Source organism: Cyclopterus lumpus, chromosome 18, assembly GCF_009769545.1.
Source record: "Cyclopterus lumpus isolate fCycLum1 chromosome 18, fCycLum1.pri, whole genome shotgun sequence".
In the NCBI taxonomy this organism is placed as follows: domain Eukaryota; kingdom Metazoa; phylum Chordata; class Actinopteri; order Perciformes; family Cyclopteridae; genus Cyclopterus; species Cyclopterus lumpus.
The window spans coordinates 9,144,335-9,161,007 of NC_046983.1; the positions used below are offsets into that span (position 1 = coordinate 9,144,335).

Below are 16,673 nucleotides of genomic sequence, written 5' to 3' on the forward strand. Positions count from 1 at the left end.
ATTTAACAATCAACCACCTTTTTCACAAGAATAGCGTTTACCTGAAAGATAAAAGTTCTCGTAGCTAACTTTTAAGCTTTGTTGTTAACACCGATGCCTTTGTCAGGGTTTTGTGTGAGATGTCTCCAGATAGGTGATCCTCTACGCCCCTTGCCAAGAATGGTGACATGGGGTGTTGTAAAGCTGCTTTTTTAAGAACAGTATAACAATCATGACAATTTAAAAAAGAAAACAATGCTCTAATTCCAGGACATGCAACACATGAACTATAATACTAATAGGATGGTGTGTAGTGGCACGTGTTTTCTTATTGAGCTGCCTGAGTCCTGAGAGATGGGGAACAGCGAAGTACATTTTCACCAACAGCACTGATAAGGTCTTTTACTCATGACACAGACTGATGGAGACGAAGGAGTAGAGGAGTGATGGCAATAGTCAGGGGACACATCCGTCACAGAGGGAGGATGCTGCCACCGCTAGGATCGTGAAAAAAAAATGCTAAATTGTTTTTGCATTGTCCCTGGAAATGTCACAGGAGCTCACAGCATCTGCCTGTTTGGTTTTCGATTGAGATTAACACATTTTGTGTCAGCCGGTCCTGCTGCCAAGTCTTTTATAATTCTTTATCAAATCAACATGAGACAAAGCACACATCATGAGATATGGTGCGCGTAACACATTTCAAATGGGCCTACATAAATAAATTCTTCCTCTTAGGTTTTGGATTAAGGTCAAAATAGAGAAATAAAAAAGGAAAAACATTGACTGGATCCAAATAGTCAAATTATCAATTGAAAACTTTTCCTTTACCTTGAGTAGATTGACATTGATATTGTCATAATTTTTAACATAGTACGGTATTGAGACTAAATGATATATATATATATATATATATATATATATATATATATATATATATATATATATATAGTCTCTTGTCTTGCTGTGCATGGTATGGAAAGTACTTTTTGTGCAATTTTCAGACCTCACAATAGATGTCCCAACTGCTAGGCATATAGTTTTATTGTAATAAATGTTATGGAAGTGAAGAAGTCTAGCTATTAAGCATTTTTGTTGCGAGTGCAGGAATTACCAAACTGATCATTACATTTTACAATATACCCAACTAAAGTGTCTTTGAACTGCTCTCTTTTGTCAAATGATGGAAACATAAGTGGTTAAATGTGTTTGTGTACTTTTCTTTGTCCAGCTATCCAAGCTACTGCTGGTAATGCTTACAACCCAATCCCCCTTGTATTTAATCTCCATATACTTCATTGAAACAAAACATCTGCTGTTCCAGTGGACCAGTTCCCCATTTTTATTTATCAAGCAAACATGGAAGTTACAAGCTCCCGCTTGTCAAATGCTTTATGTTTTATCTAATTGCAAATTGTATTTATTTGGATTTTAGAAGGCTGGTCAAACAAAATGAGAACATTGACTGCTTTAGATCATTTGGATGAGCATTTTCAGTATTTTTGACAATTTTAAAAAGACAAAACAGTTGATCACTTAAATTATAAATAACTGAGAAATTAAGTGAGAATGCAAATAATCATTAATTGCATAAACTGGGTACAGCTTGACAACTGTATGATCACACCAATTCTCAATAAACAGCAGCTACTATGAAGACCATTTACTCACGAATATGTTGCATACTGTGTTGTTAATAACTTATAATATAATAAATAAGCCTATTTTGCTGTGCTGTACTCACCACTGAGAAATTCATGACCTTTATGATCCAGACAGTGAGGGCCAGGTTAACTATCATGGTGACCAAGAGCAGCAGCAGAAAGAAGTAGAGGCATCTTTTTCTCCAGCCGTACAGACCCACTGGGTACACGGCATCACAGCCTGGTCGCTGGAGATGCAGGGATTGGGACGCGAGGATAAACTGCTCCTGGGTAATCTGGAAAACAAACACAGACAGGAGCTTTTATGTTCGCTACTGCCAAGAATATATCCACGCCATAGAAGCAATCACATATTGTTAGTAGTTATTACCTTGCATGCACCACTAAACATGACTGCGCTGAGGCATGGCTGGATAATCTTTTATTATTACAATTATTATTATTTTTTTTTTTAAATGGTGCTACTCCATAAAGAACTAAAAGTAAGAGCACGGCATATATGCAAGCGTCTATGTTTGGCATTTACATGGAGTGATAAGGGGACATGTTGATCTGTTATACACTGGAAACTGATTTATGACATTTTCTCATAAGGGTTGCAGCTGGATTTTGGGAAATATATTATTATACTTTTGTAATGACATACCTGGGTACACCGACACACTTTTAGAAATTGAACCAGTAGCAGAGCAATTCATCAAACTCTGTGCCCAAAAGAAAGAGTCATTTAGGTGACTTTATTTTAATAAAAGAGAGAGCAAATCCGAGAGTGCGTACTCTGTAGTCATTTCTGCCAGAGATGGGGCATCATCGGTCAAGATTCATGCATTACAAGTTAGCAAACAGTTTTGGGAATAACTGGACGAATAATAAGTGGAAAATCGGTTTAAATTGCATATTTACAATTCGTTGTTAAGTCAATAAAATAAATCTACAAGTAAATCTGTAAACTATGAACTAATCGCAATTAATGTAGTTTACAGTCCTGAAAAGCAAAGTCCTTGACATTTCCATGACTTAAGAAACGGGCATCTCTAAAGCCAGTCTTAATTTCTGACATTTTACATTACAAGCAAATTACAGTGTGCTTTTCTGCTACTCAGTAGGAATGAAAACAGGGAGGTGGATTATGAGAGAAGAGGGTCAATTTGGTGCCAGAGAAATTTTCTCCACTCTGGCTGAGTAAGTGTCTGCCAGCGACTGAGAAGCTGCTATATGCGAGCTCTGATCTGAGATCAGAGAGGATGATGTCTGTCAAGTGTGGTCATCCAGACGAGGGCGAGCAGTCGCTGTTCTCCAGCCAATTGTGACTGCGGGCCGACAGTGTGAAACTCCCCATCAGAGGGTGCGAGGCTGGTTGAGCACCGAACTGTACAATTCATACCGAGGCTGCCTGCCGTCCCACCCTCTTTCACAGATAATTAAAAGAGCAACTACTTACTGGTACAAACCAATTTAAAATGTCCAGCAGCAGCAAGTAGTGCAATTATGTAAAAGATATTTTGAAAGTTCCTCATACTTCCAAAGAGCAACCATTTATTCAACAATGTCAGTACAAAACAGGTTAATTGTATGATATAAACATCAATAACTGACACACCTGTTCACAGTTATCCACAGTGAGACCCCAGCGAGTGTAATATATGAATTACTCAATTTAGAATCCATGCCCCAAATGCTTTATTCCCACTCAGCATGTCATTAGCATAGGGCACTGGTGGCAGGTACCATCAGATAGTGTGTGTCCCTGACAGCTCTCATTAACAGTGGCAGAACAATAAAAGCTTATTTAGCTCAGCAAGCTAAATACTTTGTTCCAAGAAGAAGTAAATTAACCAGGTTTAGAGGCAGAAACTGTACCCTGGGCTCCTGTTTACTCCATCAGTTCAGCTAGAACTGCACTGTACTTGCTTACAGAAAGAGCCATGCTCCAAAAGTGTGCTTTAACAACCAGGAAACAACATCTCAGCCTATTATTGTTGTAATAAAGCAATATCCCTTACAAGGGTGAGCAGTTAATGGATTTAGGTGATTACAGATCCCCAGACATTGGATTTGGTTTTGTAAAACAGTGAGCATCAAACTGCATGTGGCCTGTCAGCTGGTAAACAGCAGGGGCCAGAAATAGGGATATGTCCTTCAGGCGGTCCAGATGACTTTATTGTTCCAACAGACAGAACTTAAAACACATGTAATTACGTTGATGTTAAGAATAGTAAATTCTGGGAGAAGCCGGAACCACTCACTTTTTCAATCTTTGCTTGAAAAAGCCTTAAACGAAAAGTCAATAATCACATAGATGGCAATTAATGTTCTGTTGATTAACTAATTGATTACATAACCAATCGTTGCAGCTCTACTTTACATGATCTCTCTAGAGCTGAAACAGTAAGTCGATTACACTTTTTTTGACAATCACATCCACCTTGTCCAATGTAGGGATTTGCTGCCATATGTAATAGAAGATGAAACTGAATATCTTTGTTTTGGATTGTTGGTTGGACAAAACACCCAACTTGAATATATGGCCTTGGAATTTGGCAAATTGTAATGGCCATTTCTTACAATTTTCTGACATATACAAACAATTATTAATTTGATCAAGAAAGTAACTGTCTTGTCACAAGGAATGTAGTAATCATTACCAATTAACCTGCCAAAGTAATTTAAGGAATACAATTAAAACTGCACTGTGTGTCTGTGCCTATATTTCCAAATCCTTCCCATAATTGACAGCATTCCTTGTAAGGACATGAGTTATTGAACACTCTCTAAACCAGAACAACAACAACACAGGGACATATCCTTTAAACATGGCATCCTCCACAGCCTTCCCACCACCTTACAACTTAATCCTCTCTTTAAGTGACTTGGATGAACAATTAAGATAATTTCTGCCAGCAATGGCAGATGTCTCACAAATGGATGTTGTGACTTTGCAGCAAATACAAATGACCCGTGTCGCTGGCCTCGACATGTCAATGATTCCAATTTAACCAGTGATACAGCTGAGGGGCAAATAGCATTATGGGAAGCGCTTACACAAAGGCTGAGTATAAACTCTCAATGCAGTGTCACAGATTACTCTTTTTTTTTTTTACAACCACAACTTTATGTTGGGTAAAACCATACCCTGAGTAAACAGACAATCCTCGAGACACTTCTAAAGTCCTCACACTGCACTGAAATCTAAGACACTCAAAACGTAAAAACACATTCAAATAACAGACAACTAAAACAATACATATTTTAGCCTATAGCAATGCCCCTGCTGGACAGATGGAGTCTATTTCAATCCCCTGTTGCTAGGGGAAACATCTACACTTGTAATTTCTATGGCAACCCACTGTTCCCAATGCTAGTGGATCCTGTGATTTCTTTGCAAGACTTTTAATGCATATATTACCCCGGTGGAGTCATGCCTCCTAAAGTTTGGCTATTCACAGAGCAAATGGAGGAGTGCATAGCGGCTGGCATTTTGTCAATCTGTCATTTCAGCATGCCGGTCACAGCTGACTCGCACAAACAAGCCAGACTGGACTGATCAAGATGTCCAACTGCAGCGAGTTTGAGAAACAACTTTGACTTTTCAGAAACAAAATATTGATTACAAAGCGAGCTGTGCAGGCATGTCACACAATGAGAATGACTCCCATTCATCAGTTCATGTAAGCTTCAGTAGGGCCGACAATTAACACTTTATATGTAAAAGCATTGTTACGCAACTGAAAAATGTGTCTACTGGGTATGAACACTCCCCAACTGTATAATAAATCATTTTACCCTTTTACTGTCGCAACTCCAGAAACGGTCCCGATAATAATTAGAAAATTGGAGCAGTGGTCAGTTAAAGGTCAATGTAGAGACAGATGGACACTTTCATTTTGCCACTATGATGTAACTGTTTGGGGAAGGACAATAAATAAGTACAAATATCTTACCTTCACCTTCATTTACTTGTTCAATAAACTACCAGAATCCCATACAGTTAAACTGAGGACAGTTACAACAACTAATGACATTCAATCAATGAAACAGCCTAAATCCAATCCTAACATGGTCCCAAAAATCTGGACAAACAACATCTGAAATTAGCCATTACGTGGAAGGAAATAACATGCACTGATGTATTTAAAACATATTCGGTATCTCTGTAAAAACAGTTATTTCCGCCGTTCACCACGGAATAAATAACCACTAGTTCTGCTTTATACTTGTTGTGGACATCCCATAAACGTCGGAACATCTAACGCCCTGGTGTCTGGGTTCATAACATCACCCGTAGCCCACAAGGTGTGGCTCGTCTCCGTAGAAACAGCCGTCCACCACGGGGGAAATAACCATTAGTTCTCGCACAACGTTACGGGTCTGTCCGATGGTCTTTGCTCTACCGGCTTTTTTTTTGTTGCTCCGCTTCGCTCCCAACTCAACTTTTTTTTTTCTTAATACTCAAACATCTCTGCGTCTTATTGGGTGGCGTAATAATCGCGCGACACAACGAATCGATAATGCAATTCGTTGCCAACTATTTTAATAATCGATTTTATCGATTCGTTGTTCAGCCCTAGTATTTAGTTAACTTTGTCCCAAGACATGCGATTCAAATGTATGTTTTGCGACCCAGTGGCTGAAAACGAACAAAGAATAATTCAACGCTTAAACGTCCAAAGACTATTTTTGCTCTGCACTCAGGAAACCAAGATGAGAAAAAATATTTTCAGTGCAATAATTACAGTCTGCAGTCCTCATCCAAAACAAAGTGTGGTTTCGGGGGTTAGGGTAAGTGTAGACAGTTATGTTGCTCTAAATGATCAAAATGTGTAAAAGTACGCTCAAGACAAATGTCAACAGATTATCATAAACAGATGGGTCTGAAATCTTCTCAAAGCTATGGATCGTTTACCACCTAGGGGTGGGGGGGTCCTCAGCGCTTTGACTACAGACGTTACAGCTGGATCCAGCCAAAGCTAGCAATTACCCAGCAGTCCCTTACCCACTGCCAGCAAGCCTCATCTTCACCAATTAGCGTAGAGGGTGATATTCTACATGCTGTTTTGATCAAACAGTGACATGCTGCAGAGGCAGCGAAAAGCAGCTGAGAATCCCCTAATGAAAGAAAACGAGACGTTATTAATGCTTGATGCTGTTAATCAGCAAATCGGCTAGGGCTCTCACTCAGCGGTGCCACAGGAGTCCCACAGGGCTGCCTCAGCTGGAGGTAAGAAAACATTTGAGATACACTAATGATTGTAAAGCTTGTGCTCATCCATCCTGCGTTTGATCACTACCCAATCGCTGAGGCAGCAGCAGGGAAATGGGATGGACACGATAATGCCACAAGTCTGTCATACAGTATAAAAGCACCTATTCATTCCGGTTCTGTGGGCTCCTTAGTTTGATAGAAAGCCCAATCAAAGAGACAGAGAAGCCTGAATGCACGACTGTGACATGGAAAACCAATTACACTTCTCAAATGTGCAGCTCAAATCATTGATGTAACCATTTCACATTTTGTTGATGAGACAATCAACCATGTGAGTGAGGGTGCTGCGGTCAATAGTAGCTCCACTTATGTGAAATCCAATTTTTGTGGCTCCATCATCTCTGGTGGAGTTACAATAGCGGCGGAGCTCGTCAATGGCTTCATCTTCTAAGGTGGGGTTGCCCTTTATGGAGGGGTGGCAGAACACTTCCTCCAGCTGAAAGCAACAAAGGGTAAGCCGACAGCAAGCACCAGACCGGTGGGGATCAAAGATCTCCGATGAATCCGGCACTAGGAAAAGGTCGCAGCTGTTCAATCAGAGCACACAGCCAACAAGACTGAACATCACAGACTGTTTGCAGAGGGGTTCTCAGAGAGATTTTATGTTGTTGCTGTTACACACAGCTCTGCTTTTGATGACACATTTGTATTTGGCAGCACAGAAGTATGCGACCAAACATCCTTGGCACCTCTTGGCCTTTGCATAATTTATTAACAACGGTAGCTGCTTCTAAATGTGTTCAGCTCTGTCAGTTCCTCCCTCTGTGTCAATGGTGACTGTGGCAGGGAGGAGAAGACGGCAAACAGACAGACACTTCTCCAGAGTGCACTAGATTTCCTCGCTAATCCCTCTCAAATCCTTGGGGAGAGCAACAGGGCCATTTTGGACATCACCCCAAAGGCTTCATTTGCATTCATCAGTCGAACGGAGCACAGGGGAAGTGCCAAACTGAGCAGCGCATTATCAACCAAAAAAACACCACAAAGCCTGTGTTTGAATTACAGTAGATATAGCGGCTCCTTTAAAACCACCTCCCAGTGATTCGGGGGGAAAAAGCACAAACGTGACAAATGAGCAGAGAGACAAAACTTGCAGACTTGTCACTAAGTGGGAAGTGCTGGATCAGCTCAGAGTCAGTGTGAGCAGGAGTGATTTCTTGACTGATAAGCGTGACTTAAGCCCAGCGCTGTGTGAGTGCATGTGGCAGGCCAATGGATGGACTTGAGTCCCTCAGCCAAAAACAGTAGCTCTGCTGTGTGTGGGGTTCCCGACACCGAGATGCTTTTATTTGTATTTATTTTTTGCACTGCAGCACACATAGTGTAGCCCAGAGGTTGCTGCCAGAGTGGAATGGTAATGAGAAAGCATGCAGGCACACTATTCATAGGCGGCTGTCACATTACAGGGAGTCCTGAAGAGGAGAAGGCAACCAATGGCAAATATGTAAAAAAAAAAATAAAAATAAAAATATATATTTTTAAAGAGTCCGGGCAGGCTTCCTGTGGTGTGTGCGCGCGAGTTGTTGTTAATCACCATGTTCCTGCCTGGAGAGAGACGACCCAACTGCAACACAGTTTACCGTTCAGCTTTAATTAGCAGGGTTTACAATGGAACAATTACAGCGGCGGGTGCACCTGTTGCAGAGGGGGGACTCGTGACAAAGTAAAACAACAACGCCATGCAGGTAATTAACTCAAAGAGTCGTTCAACCAAAAAGCAAGGTTGATTAAACTAACGTTAACTCGCCGATAAACTATGAAAATACATCCCACGTGCACGCCCCCCCCCAATTGTCCGCTTACCTTGAGCGTCTCTATGTCGAGAGTAGCCGACTGCTCCATGTTTCAGTCTCATTTGTTGCAGTTACATATTTCCACAAAGTTGTAACAAGCTAACCTCAAGGAAATTCAGCCCCGGTGCGCGAGCTCGCTGCAATTCCTCAAAATACAGTTATCCAAAGGTTTAAACAAGTCTGAATTGTTTTTGTTATCTACACACCAACAGTACTTTATATATATATATATATATATATATATATATATATATATATATATATATATATATATATATATATATATATTTCTGAGTCGTTTAAAGAACCGTAACTACTGACTAACCAGCTACTAATTAACACGCGCAGGTAGACTGTTTCCGCCCGCTGCTCTCTTTTCGTTTAGGGAGACGATTCGCTCTCCTTCAAAACTCAACGACCATCAAGTCGGACAGCATTAGCAGTGGTACTTCCGGGACTTAATTTCAAGATAAAAGTCGTGGAGTTGAGCATACGCATGCGTCTCTATCGTGTCATATTGTTGCGATGTTATTGTTCTGCACACTCACTCAGGTGTTCCCATTAAATCCGGTTTATTAGATTTATATTAAATACGATTTGCGCTGTAGGCCTATAACATATTCAGAGCAAAAGTACAACTGAAGATACTTTATTACATTGTACAGGTACTATCATCAAAACTTTAGCTGAGTAAAAGTACAGCCTAGTAACAACATGTACTCAGTCATTGTTGTATTAGGATATCACTGGATCAGCAGAATTAATAGATTCAGATTAGAGGTATTTTTGTTTTGTTGTTGATTTAGACATTTTTTTTACTGCTTCAAATCACTTCGTTAACTCCAATGAGTTAAAAATATATAATTTTACCAAGAAAGTTCCAAAGGAATGTTTCAGTTCTGAAGGAGTCCCGTGGGACTTTTTTTGTAATATACTGAAGTGTAGTTTAATCTGTAACAATGTATCATCATTTACAAATTGATTTGTATGGGATACATACAGATACATCCTTGAAAGTACAGCGCTTGTGTAGGTGTACATAGTAACTTTCCACCACAGGTAATAAACCTTTTTCACATAAAGTGAAACAGAATGAATAAATACATTTAATACAAGACTACAACCAACATGTCAACTAGAAAAATAACACACAGTGGCTGTATAATTTCTGGTAGGCTCGAAAGAGATTATTTTGTTGTGGTCATTTCATTCTGAAAACAGTAAGTATTGCTCAATTTCCTGTTTTACCATCGTGAACTCTCGCTGGCTTGACCCAATTTAAATCACATTTAGGTGCGAATGCATTGGTTACAAATGCAAAAACAACATTATGCCGCTATAATTTAGCTGCCACAGAGGTCACTGTTTATTAGAGGGAAACTTTCCCTGACTGACAGTAAGTTACTAGGGATGTGTATAAAAACAATAATAAATTAATAGACAAAGAGGTTATTTTGACCACCATTAGACGAAAATAAATAACCACCTTTTTGACTTAAGATACCACCAAGAGAAAAGGGTTATTCAAATTGTAATGATGTTTTTCCAAACGCTCATCCATTAAAATGTACTGGTTTATTCTGCAGCTCCATCTGTTCCCATTCATTGGAATTTGATGCACCCTGCAGGAGACATGGTGACAATGCAATATGAGTAAATGATGCATTTTAAAAACATAAACTGGTGTAACAGCATGTCCAATGCTTTATTAATTTATTTATTGAGATAATCAGGTTAATGTGTGGCATGTAAATATTTATATTTTTGTACATTTTTTTTATATAAATGGAAGAATAGAGTGGGTGGACAAGTATTGTGATGATTTTAGTAGTTTGTGAATCGTCCATTAATGATGTATAGGCCTTTTTGCAAGATAATATGTCATCTTGTATCTTATAAATATCAAGGACCTATATATAAACCAGACAGTATGGACAAGTTATCCACAGGTTTACTGCAGTATCCTTAAAGATACAGAAGAGGGCAGCAGAGTTGCAGGCTGGCTTTTGTTTCAGACAAACGTAATCAACCCTGAGCGCCAACTCTGAACTAGGATTAATAATCAACTATCGACACATTTATTCATCATCGCAAGGATGTCAGACGCCAAGCAAATCATGGCACAGAAAAGGTACAAATATATATTTAACCGGCGTTAAGTGTTGTTACTAAGCCTTATTTTTGTCTGTTAGGAAATAAAAATGCCCGTTCATTTTACAATAATCCTTCATAATCAACGATGGCGACCACGAGATTTATAATTTAGGCTAAATATCGAGATATTAATTGTTGATAAAACAGCCTGGTGGTAATCAATAATCTATGTGATCGCAGATTGAGAGGATTTCCATTAGCAGCCATCTAGCTGTTTGTGCTCCCTGCGATGATGCAGATGTTGTGGTTGCATCATTAATTCTGATATTTCACATTTTCTGTGTCTTCTCGCAGTGCTAAAATTGCAGCTGGAGCTGTTGTGTGTGTTGAAAGCGAAATAAGAGGAGACGTAACCATAGGTGAGAGTTCGCTTTGACCTCACCATGAAGCTCCAGTGTGCTGGTTGTTTATCAAGCAGCTGTATGCTCCAATAAGGCAATACTTTTTTCTTTTCTTTTCAATTTTACAGGTGCTAGGACAGTTGTCCACCCCAAAGCACGGATCATAGCAGAGGCGGGGCCAATTATCATTGGAGAGGGTAATCTGATAGAGGAGCAGGCACTCATTATTAACAGGTATGTGTATTATAACACACATTTATTATTTAATCATCATAGTATCTTATCTGATTTGATCTTATCTGTGTTTTGCCTATAGTTATCCGGAGAATATCATGCCAGACACAGAGGGAGTGGAGCCCAAAACCATGACAATTGGGACCAATAATGTGTTTGAAGTTGGATGTGGTATCCTTTGCATTGCAGATTACAATATATGGGCATATGTAGGTCCATTTTAGTTTATGTCTGTTGGGAAGTAACAATAATGTATCTGCAAAAATACCAAACATATATTAGAGGTAATTTACTGTAGAAACAGTTTTGCCAATATATAGTTTGTCCACTAGAAAGCACTGTCAAGTTTATTTCAGATGTGAAATGTCCTACACAGTATACATATACTCATGGCTAAGACATTACCTTGATGATATATATCAATATACAAATACATTTAGTTAATACTGATCTATTGAAGGTTATTAGTAGTGTTCCACAGGGGAGGTATGATAAGCTTAAGCTTCAACCTGCACCTATTGTTAATGTTTCCCCCTTTTTAATTTAATGCCTTATTGCTATTACTGCATTCTTTTTTTATTGTTAATTACCCAGTTTAAATTACCCTCGTAAAATGATGATGTGTTTATAGAAAAATAAATAACACCCACCCAGTTAGGATATAGTTTTCTAGTAACAGTTTTAAAATACAAATTAATAGTTTTAAATCCTTAATTATTCTTCCACAGTCTCACAAGCTTTGAAAATTGGGGACAACAATGTGATTGAGTCTAAATGTAAGTACTGTAATCACTAACTATATTCCTATGATGAGTGTGCACCCTGAATAAAATGTACTATCATGCTATATATTATTGTATATCTCAGAATATATATTTGTATATATTTATTATGATATAGTAGTTTTTCTGGATACCATAACCAGACAAGAATGGTTAAATCCTATGAAAATACACTATTGTCATAAAGCAGATTTGTAACATTGCACAGAATGATCTAAATGGATGAGAGATATTAATATCTTCATTAAATCCCAGCTGATCTTGGCAGAAACGTGATCCTGACCAGTGGATGCATCATCGGTGCGTGCTGCCAGGTCAACACGTGTGAGGTCGTGCCGGAGAACACGGTTGTGTACGGTTCAAACTGCATCCGCCGTGTGCAGAGTGAAAAGCCACAGGTCGGTCTCCGTCACTGCTTGTTTATGCCTGCGAGTCACAACATTTCTTTGGCTTATGTGCAGAATTCTTTTTTTTCTTGCAGTCTCAGACTCTGCAGCTCGACTTCCTCATGAAGATTCTGCCCAACTATCACCACATGAAGAAGACGGCCAAAGGAAACAGCACACCTGTGAGAAACTAAGAGCAAGCTGGATCCAGAGGGATTGTAGCCTACTTCCTGCAACCTCCAGAGCATCTGACGCCACGCGCTCACTCAATTCCCTCAACTTGCACGTGTCTTTCACGTTAGTGTGGTTCTTTAATTACTAGGAGAATACCTCTGCCACTGAAAATGACCATCACACTTTCTACACTGCTTTCTGCATATTAAGAATGCCATCATTCTTCAACACATTCTTCCCATCCATATTAGGACTATTTATGATGTATTTTTGACCTGAAATCGTAAATCTCCTGTGCCATTTTTATGTTAATCAATCCCACTAATATATATGTATATATTTATAATTGTTCAAATAAAAATACAACAATATTGCAATAAAAACGATTGAAGATTGCATTAAAGCTTGTATTCCTGTGAGTGTTGGTTTTATTTGTTTCTATATTTGTTTGCCACAAGGAGGGACTATTGAGCAACTGTTTGTTTGCCCTCTGTACAGGCTGCTCTGAAGGCTTTGTTTCAGCCGATGATACAACATATCCAATTAATATAGCATCTATTAGTAATAGTAGACAAACGTGTCTTTATTAAGTATTCTGTGCTGAAAATAGTCCTAAATTCTAGTTTATAGCCGACAAATACTCATTACAAATAACGTGCTTGGTGACAGTAAGAGGATTCACCGATCAAAAATGGCAATAAGGTAAAATTACGTGTTAAAAGATGACTTTGGGTGTGGTCGTCACCACCTTGGAGTCTGTATTTGCCAGTCCTGTGCTCTCCCACCAGGGGTTGCCAAATTGGGAATTCCAAGCAGAGACTGGTTTATTATTGTAACTGACATGGGCGCGGTTGCAACTTGCATTTCTACTGCAGCGTGGTGCTGAATAATGCGCCCCCCCCCCCACCCCCCGATCTGTGAGCCCCTTGGGTTGGTGCTCCCATCTGTGCCACAGCCTCACGGATCTGGGTGCGGATAGAAGTGTGTGTGTGTGTGTGCATGCGTGCAATAGCCAGTAGCAGATCACTGCCTGATACACCAGGCATAAAAAAAAGTTGTGATGTCATATTTTACACTCGCTTCCTTCACACTCTTGCAGCTGTAAAACAAGTTCAAGGCCACCGTGCTTGATCCTCAGAGTTGAAGGGCTTTGTGTCGTGCTCACTGGGCCCAGTACAGCAGCTCCCTGTAGGAGGCACACAGCTGGTGTCGCACGCTGCCAATACTCATTTGGACATGTCACGGTGGAGTCCCACGAGGAGTCCACATCAACCAGGGGCTAATTATTTCAGCAGTGGAGTGCAGCCGGGGCCACGTCTAGGCTCCTTTCCGTTCTCACTTCTTCTGTCCCCCCCCCCCCCCTCCCCACTACTAACAGTTTTATTTTTTTTCTTGGGGTGTTGCCAAAGCGTCAGTTTACTTTAACGTGACAAGGAAGATAGATGCTGGGCACAGTTGCATGGATGTGCAGAGTGACAAGAGCCTCCTCCTGGGTGGCAATGGTGGCCTTTTAATCTGCCGTGGGTTTTCAGAGAGGCACAATGGCGATGATGATAGCGAATCATGGCAGGAATTTGAGAGGAAGTTCATATGTTGTTCTATTTTTGGACGCGGTTATTTATACCTCTCCCTTACTGTACTGTTGTGAAACTGAATTATCCAGCTTTCACTCGTGTACTTTTGTACATCGCAGTGGTATTTGCTTTTTTCTTTTCATAGGATTATCTCAACTCAATATTTGGCCTTTGCTACAATATGCAGCATTCCCCGAAGAGCCAATGCAATCTTATCATAAACAAAGAGAGAAGAAGCATGAGATTTCAGTCTGTAATGTAGCACTGGACTCTGAGGAAGTTGCTGTAAAAATATGAGTGAAACACAAGTAAACATTTCTCCGCCATGTACAAACCCATCTAACGAAGACTATATATAAAAAAGGGAATAAAGAGCATCGGCTCTACAGTACTCTTTGTTATACTGTTATGGTCTGTGTTTCCAGCAGCACATGCAGTTCCAGTCTGGGTATAGTCCACCGCAGTCAGTCATGGTCAAAACAGGCCACCGCTTGGCTTGAGAGGATAAAGGCTTTCTGACAGCTGACCTTTGCTTCCAGGTCCACTCCACCTTTAAGAAGTGAAATGTGACCTATAGACCACAGCGATTTCCATTGAAATCCTACAGAAATAATTAATTTCATCACAACAGGGACCCTGATACACAGGATGTCATGCCTTTCTAGCCACGGTAGCGGCATGACTCCGTGGATGGAAATGTTGGTCAGTTGGTGCACCCCTTTGGTCCAGACTGAAATATCACAGCAACTGTTGGATGAGTTGTTATGTAAATCTATATAGATATCTTTATTCCCTAGAGTATGAATCCTAATGGCGTTGGTGATCCCCTGCCTTCTCCTCCAATCCACCACGAGGGTCACATTTCTGGTTTTCGAGCAGAGGGTGGAGGAAGGATTCAGATACTCTGCAAGTAAAAGCTAAATCTGGAACCGTGTAGCAGAAAGTGAAAAGTTACGAATCAGAATCAAATTGACACGAGAAGATTTTCAATTCACTGAAAGTAAAAAGCCAATACACAGAGTTCTGCAGCGCAAAGCAAACTGCAGAAAGCAAATGAACCATTTTTATGTTTACATACACGTGCTGTTCAATAAAGATTAAAGGCGGTGGGAAAGACAAAGACGTCAAGGTTTTAGTTTAACCTTTTATTGGTTCCACTGCACAACAAAAAAGAGACGATATAACTTTATGTACTTCCCTTGGACCTGCTTTAAGACATTTTAGGACCACTCAACAGCATTCAAAGGGAACATTATAGCCCATTATATAGACCTGTGTCAACATTTGGGAATTCAAGCCTAGGAGACATACTTAGCGTGGTCTCTGCTCTCTACTCAACCCCTCCTCTGCCCGCTGAACCATGACAGCTTATAGGTCTCAGTCTAATGACACAGACTTGGGCCTATTTTTTGTCTCTCTGTACTTTGACACAACCGCTGCCGGTCTTTTCATATCGGAAGGCATAAAGGTGGTTCGAAGACTCGAGCTCTTGTCTTTGTTCAGAGCAGGTTTCCGTCTCGTGGTTCGTCAGATTTAACACTTGGCTGCACCTGACGAGTCCGGCCGTGCTTACGAGGATAAACGCATGTTCTACCTCACCACTCAGTAATGCAACCTAGTTCATCACGAGAGCTCTTGCATTCTCTTTCTCGGAGCCAGTCCCACAGAAGCTCATGATGAAGCCTTTACTCAAATGAACATATTCAGGGTCCCCAGAAGATGAAGCCTATTGACATTGATGCTTTCCTAAATTACTTCCTGGTGCCACCGCAAGGTTTTTTTTTCCAATGCCTTCGCAACTATTGGATGAATTGATATGACATTTTGTACATTCATGTTACCCACAGGATGAATCCTAACAACTTTGCTGATGCCCCGACCTTCCCTCGAGAGCCACCAGCAGGTCAATGTTTTCAGTAGAAATATATCAAAATCCACTTGATAGATTTGCACAAAACTTGGTGAAGCCCCGGCTACTCGACTGTAAAGACATCACTTGAGAGGATGGAGAGAAAAGAGAAGAACAACCCAGACGGTTCAAGTACAACCGTAAAAAAGTACCGTTGATGCCGTTTAACAGGATCTTTATGTTACACAGAGGTTGAGTACACAGAGCGTTGGTTGTGAAGAAGCTACTGAAAAAGACAGATTAAACTCAAACAAAGCACCAAGCCTCTCACGGCCAATTAGAGTGGGTCAATCTGACCACAAATTGCTCATTGCTGATCTTAGAGGAGGATCAAGGGCCACTGAGCACAAGGGAGGAACATTTTGTATCAGTAAGTCAAAGGAATGGAATGGCTTGGCTCGGAGCCCAATGAGAGCCACT

The 16,673-nt window shown here is 40.2% G+C and overlaps 2 protein-coding genes across 3 annotated transcripts in view; one reads left to right on the plus strand and one right to left on the minus strand.

Annotated features, from left to right (window-relative positions):
• Nucleotides 1-16,673, minus strand: part of LOC117748185 (zeta-sarcoglycan-like) — a 36,151-nt gene that overhangs the window by 19,308 nt on the left and 170 nt on the right. The window contains exons 1-2 of one of the 2 annotated variants that reach the window (XM_034557828.1): nt 8,710-8,793; nt 1,724-1,918 (exon numbers count right to left, since the gene is read on the minus strand). In XM_034557828.1, the coding sequence (XP_034413719.1) occupies nt 1,724-1,918; nt 8,710-8,748 (234 nt within the window). In that variant the 5' untranslated portion in view covers nt 8,749-8,793. Of the gene's footprint in view, nt 1-1,723; nt 1,919-8,709; nt 8,794-16,673 lie in introns of those variants that run through there. The other variant, XM_034557829.1, reaches the window with a different exon arrangement.
• LOC117748186 (dynactin subunit 6-like) lies at nt 10,773-13,188 on the plus strand. Its single transcript, XM_034557830.1, has 7 exons — nt 10,773-10,830; nt 11,148-11,212; nt 11,323-11,428; nt 11,511-11,599; nt 12,157-12,204; nt 12,466-12,608; nt 12,692-13,188. The coding sequence occupies exons 1-7, from the start codon at nt 10,796-10,798 to the stop codon at nt 12,788-12,790; spliced, it is 585 nt and encodes a 194-aa protein (XP_034413721.1). The 5' UTR covers nt 10,773-10,795; the 3' UTR covers nt 12,791-13,188.

What these genes read in the sequence shown, in the direction of transcription:
- LOC117748186 (XM_034557830.1), top strand. Translation starts at nt 10,796, where the DNA reads ATGTCAGACGCCAAGCAAATCATGGCACAGAAAAG. An exon ending in CAGGCACTCATTATTAACAG is followed by an intron (nt 11,429 to 11,510) that starts GTATGTGTATTA and finishes TTTTGCCTATAG; the next exon opens with TTATCCGGAGAATATCATGC. An exon ending in TGTGTTTGAAGTTGGATGTG is followed by an intron (nt 11,600 to 12,156) that starts GTATCCTTTGCA and finishes ATTCTTCCACAG; the next exon opens with TCTCACAAGCTTTGAAAATT.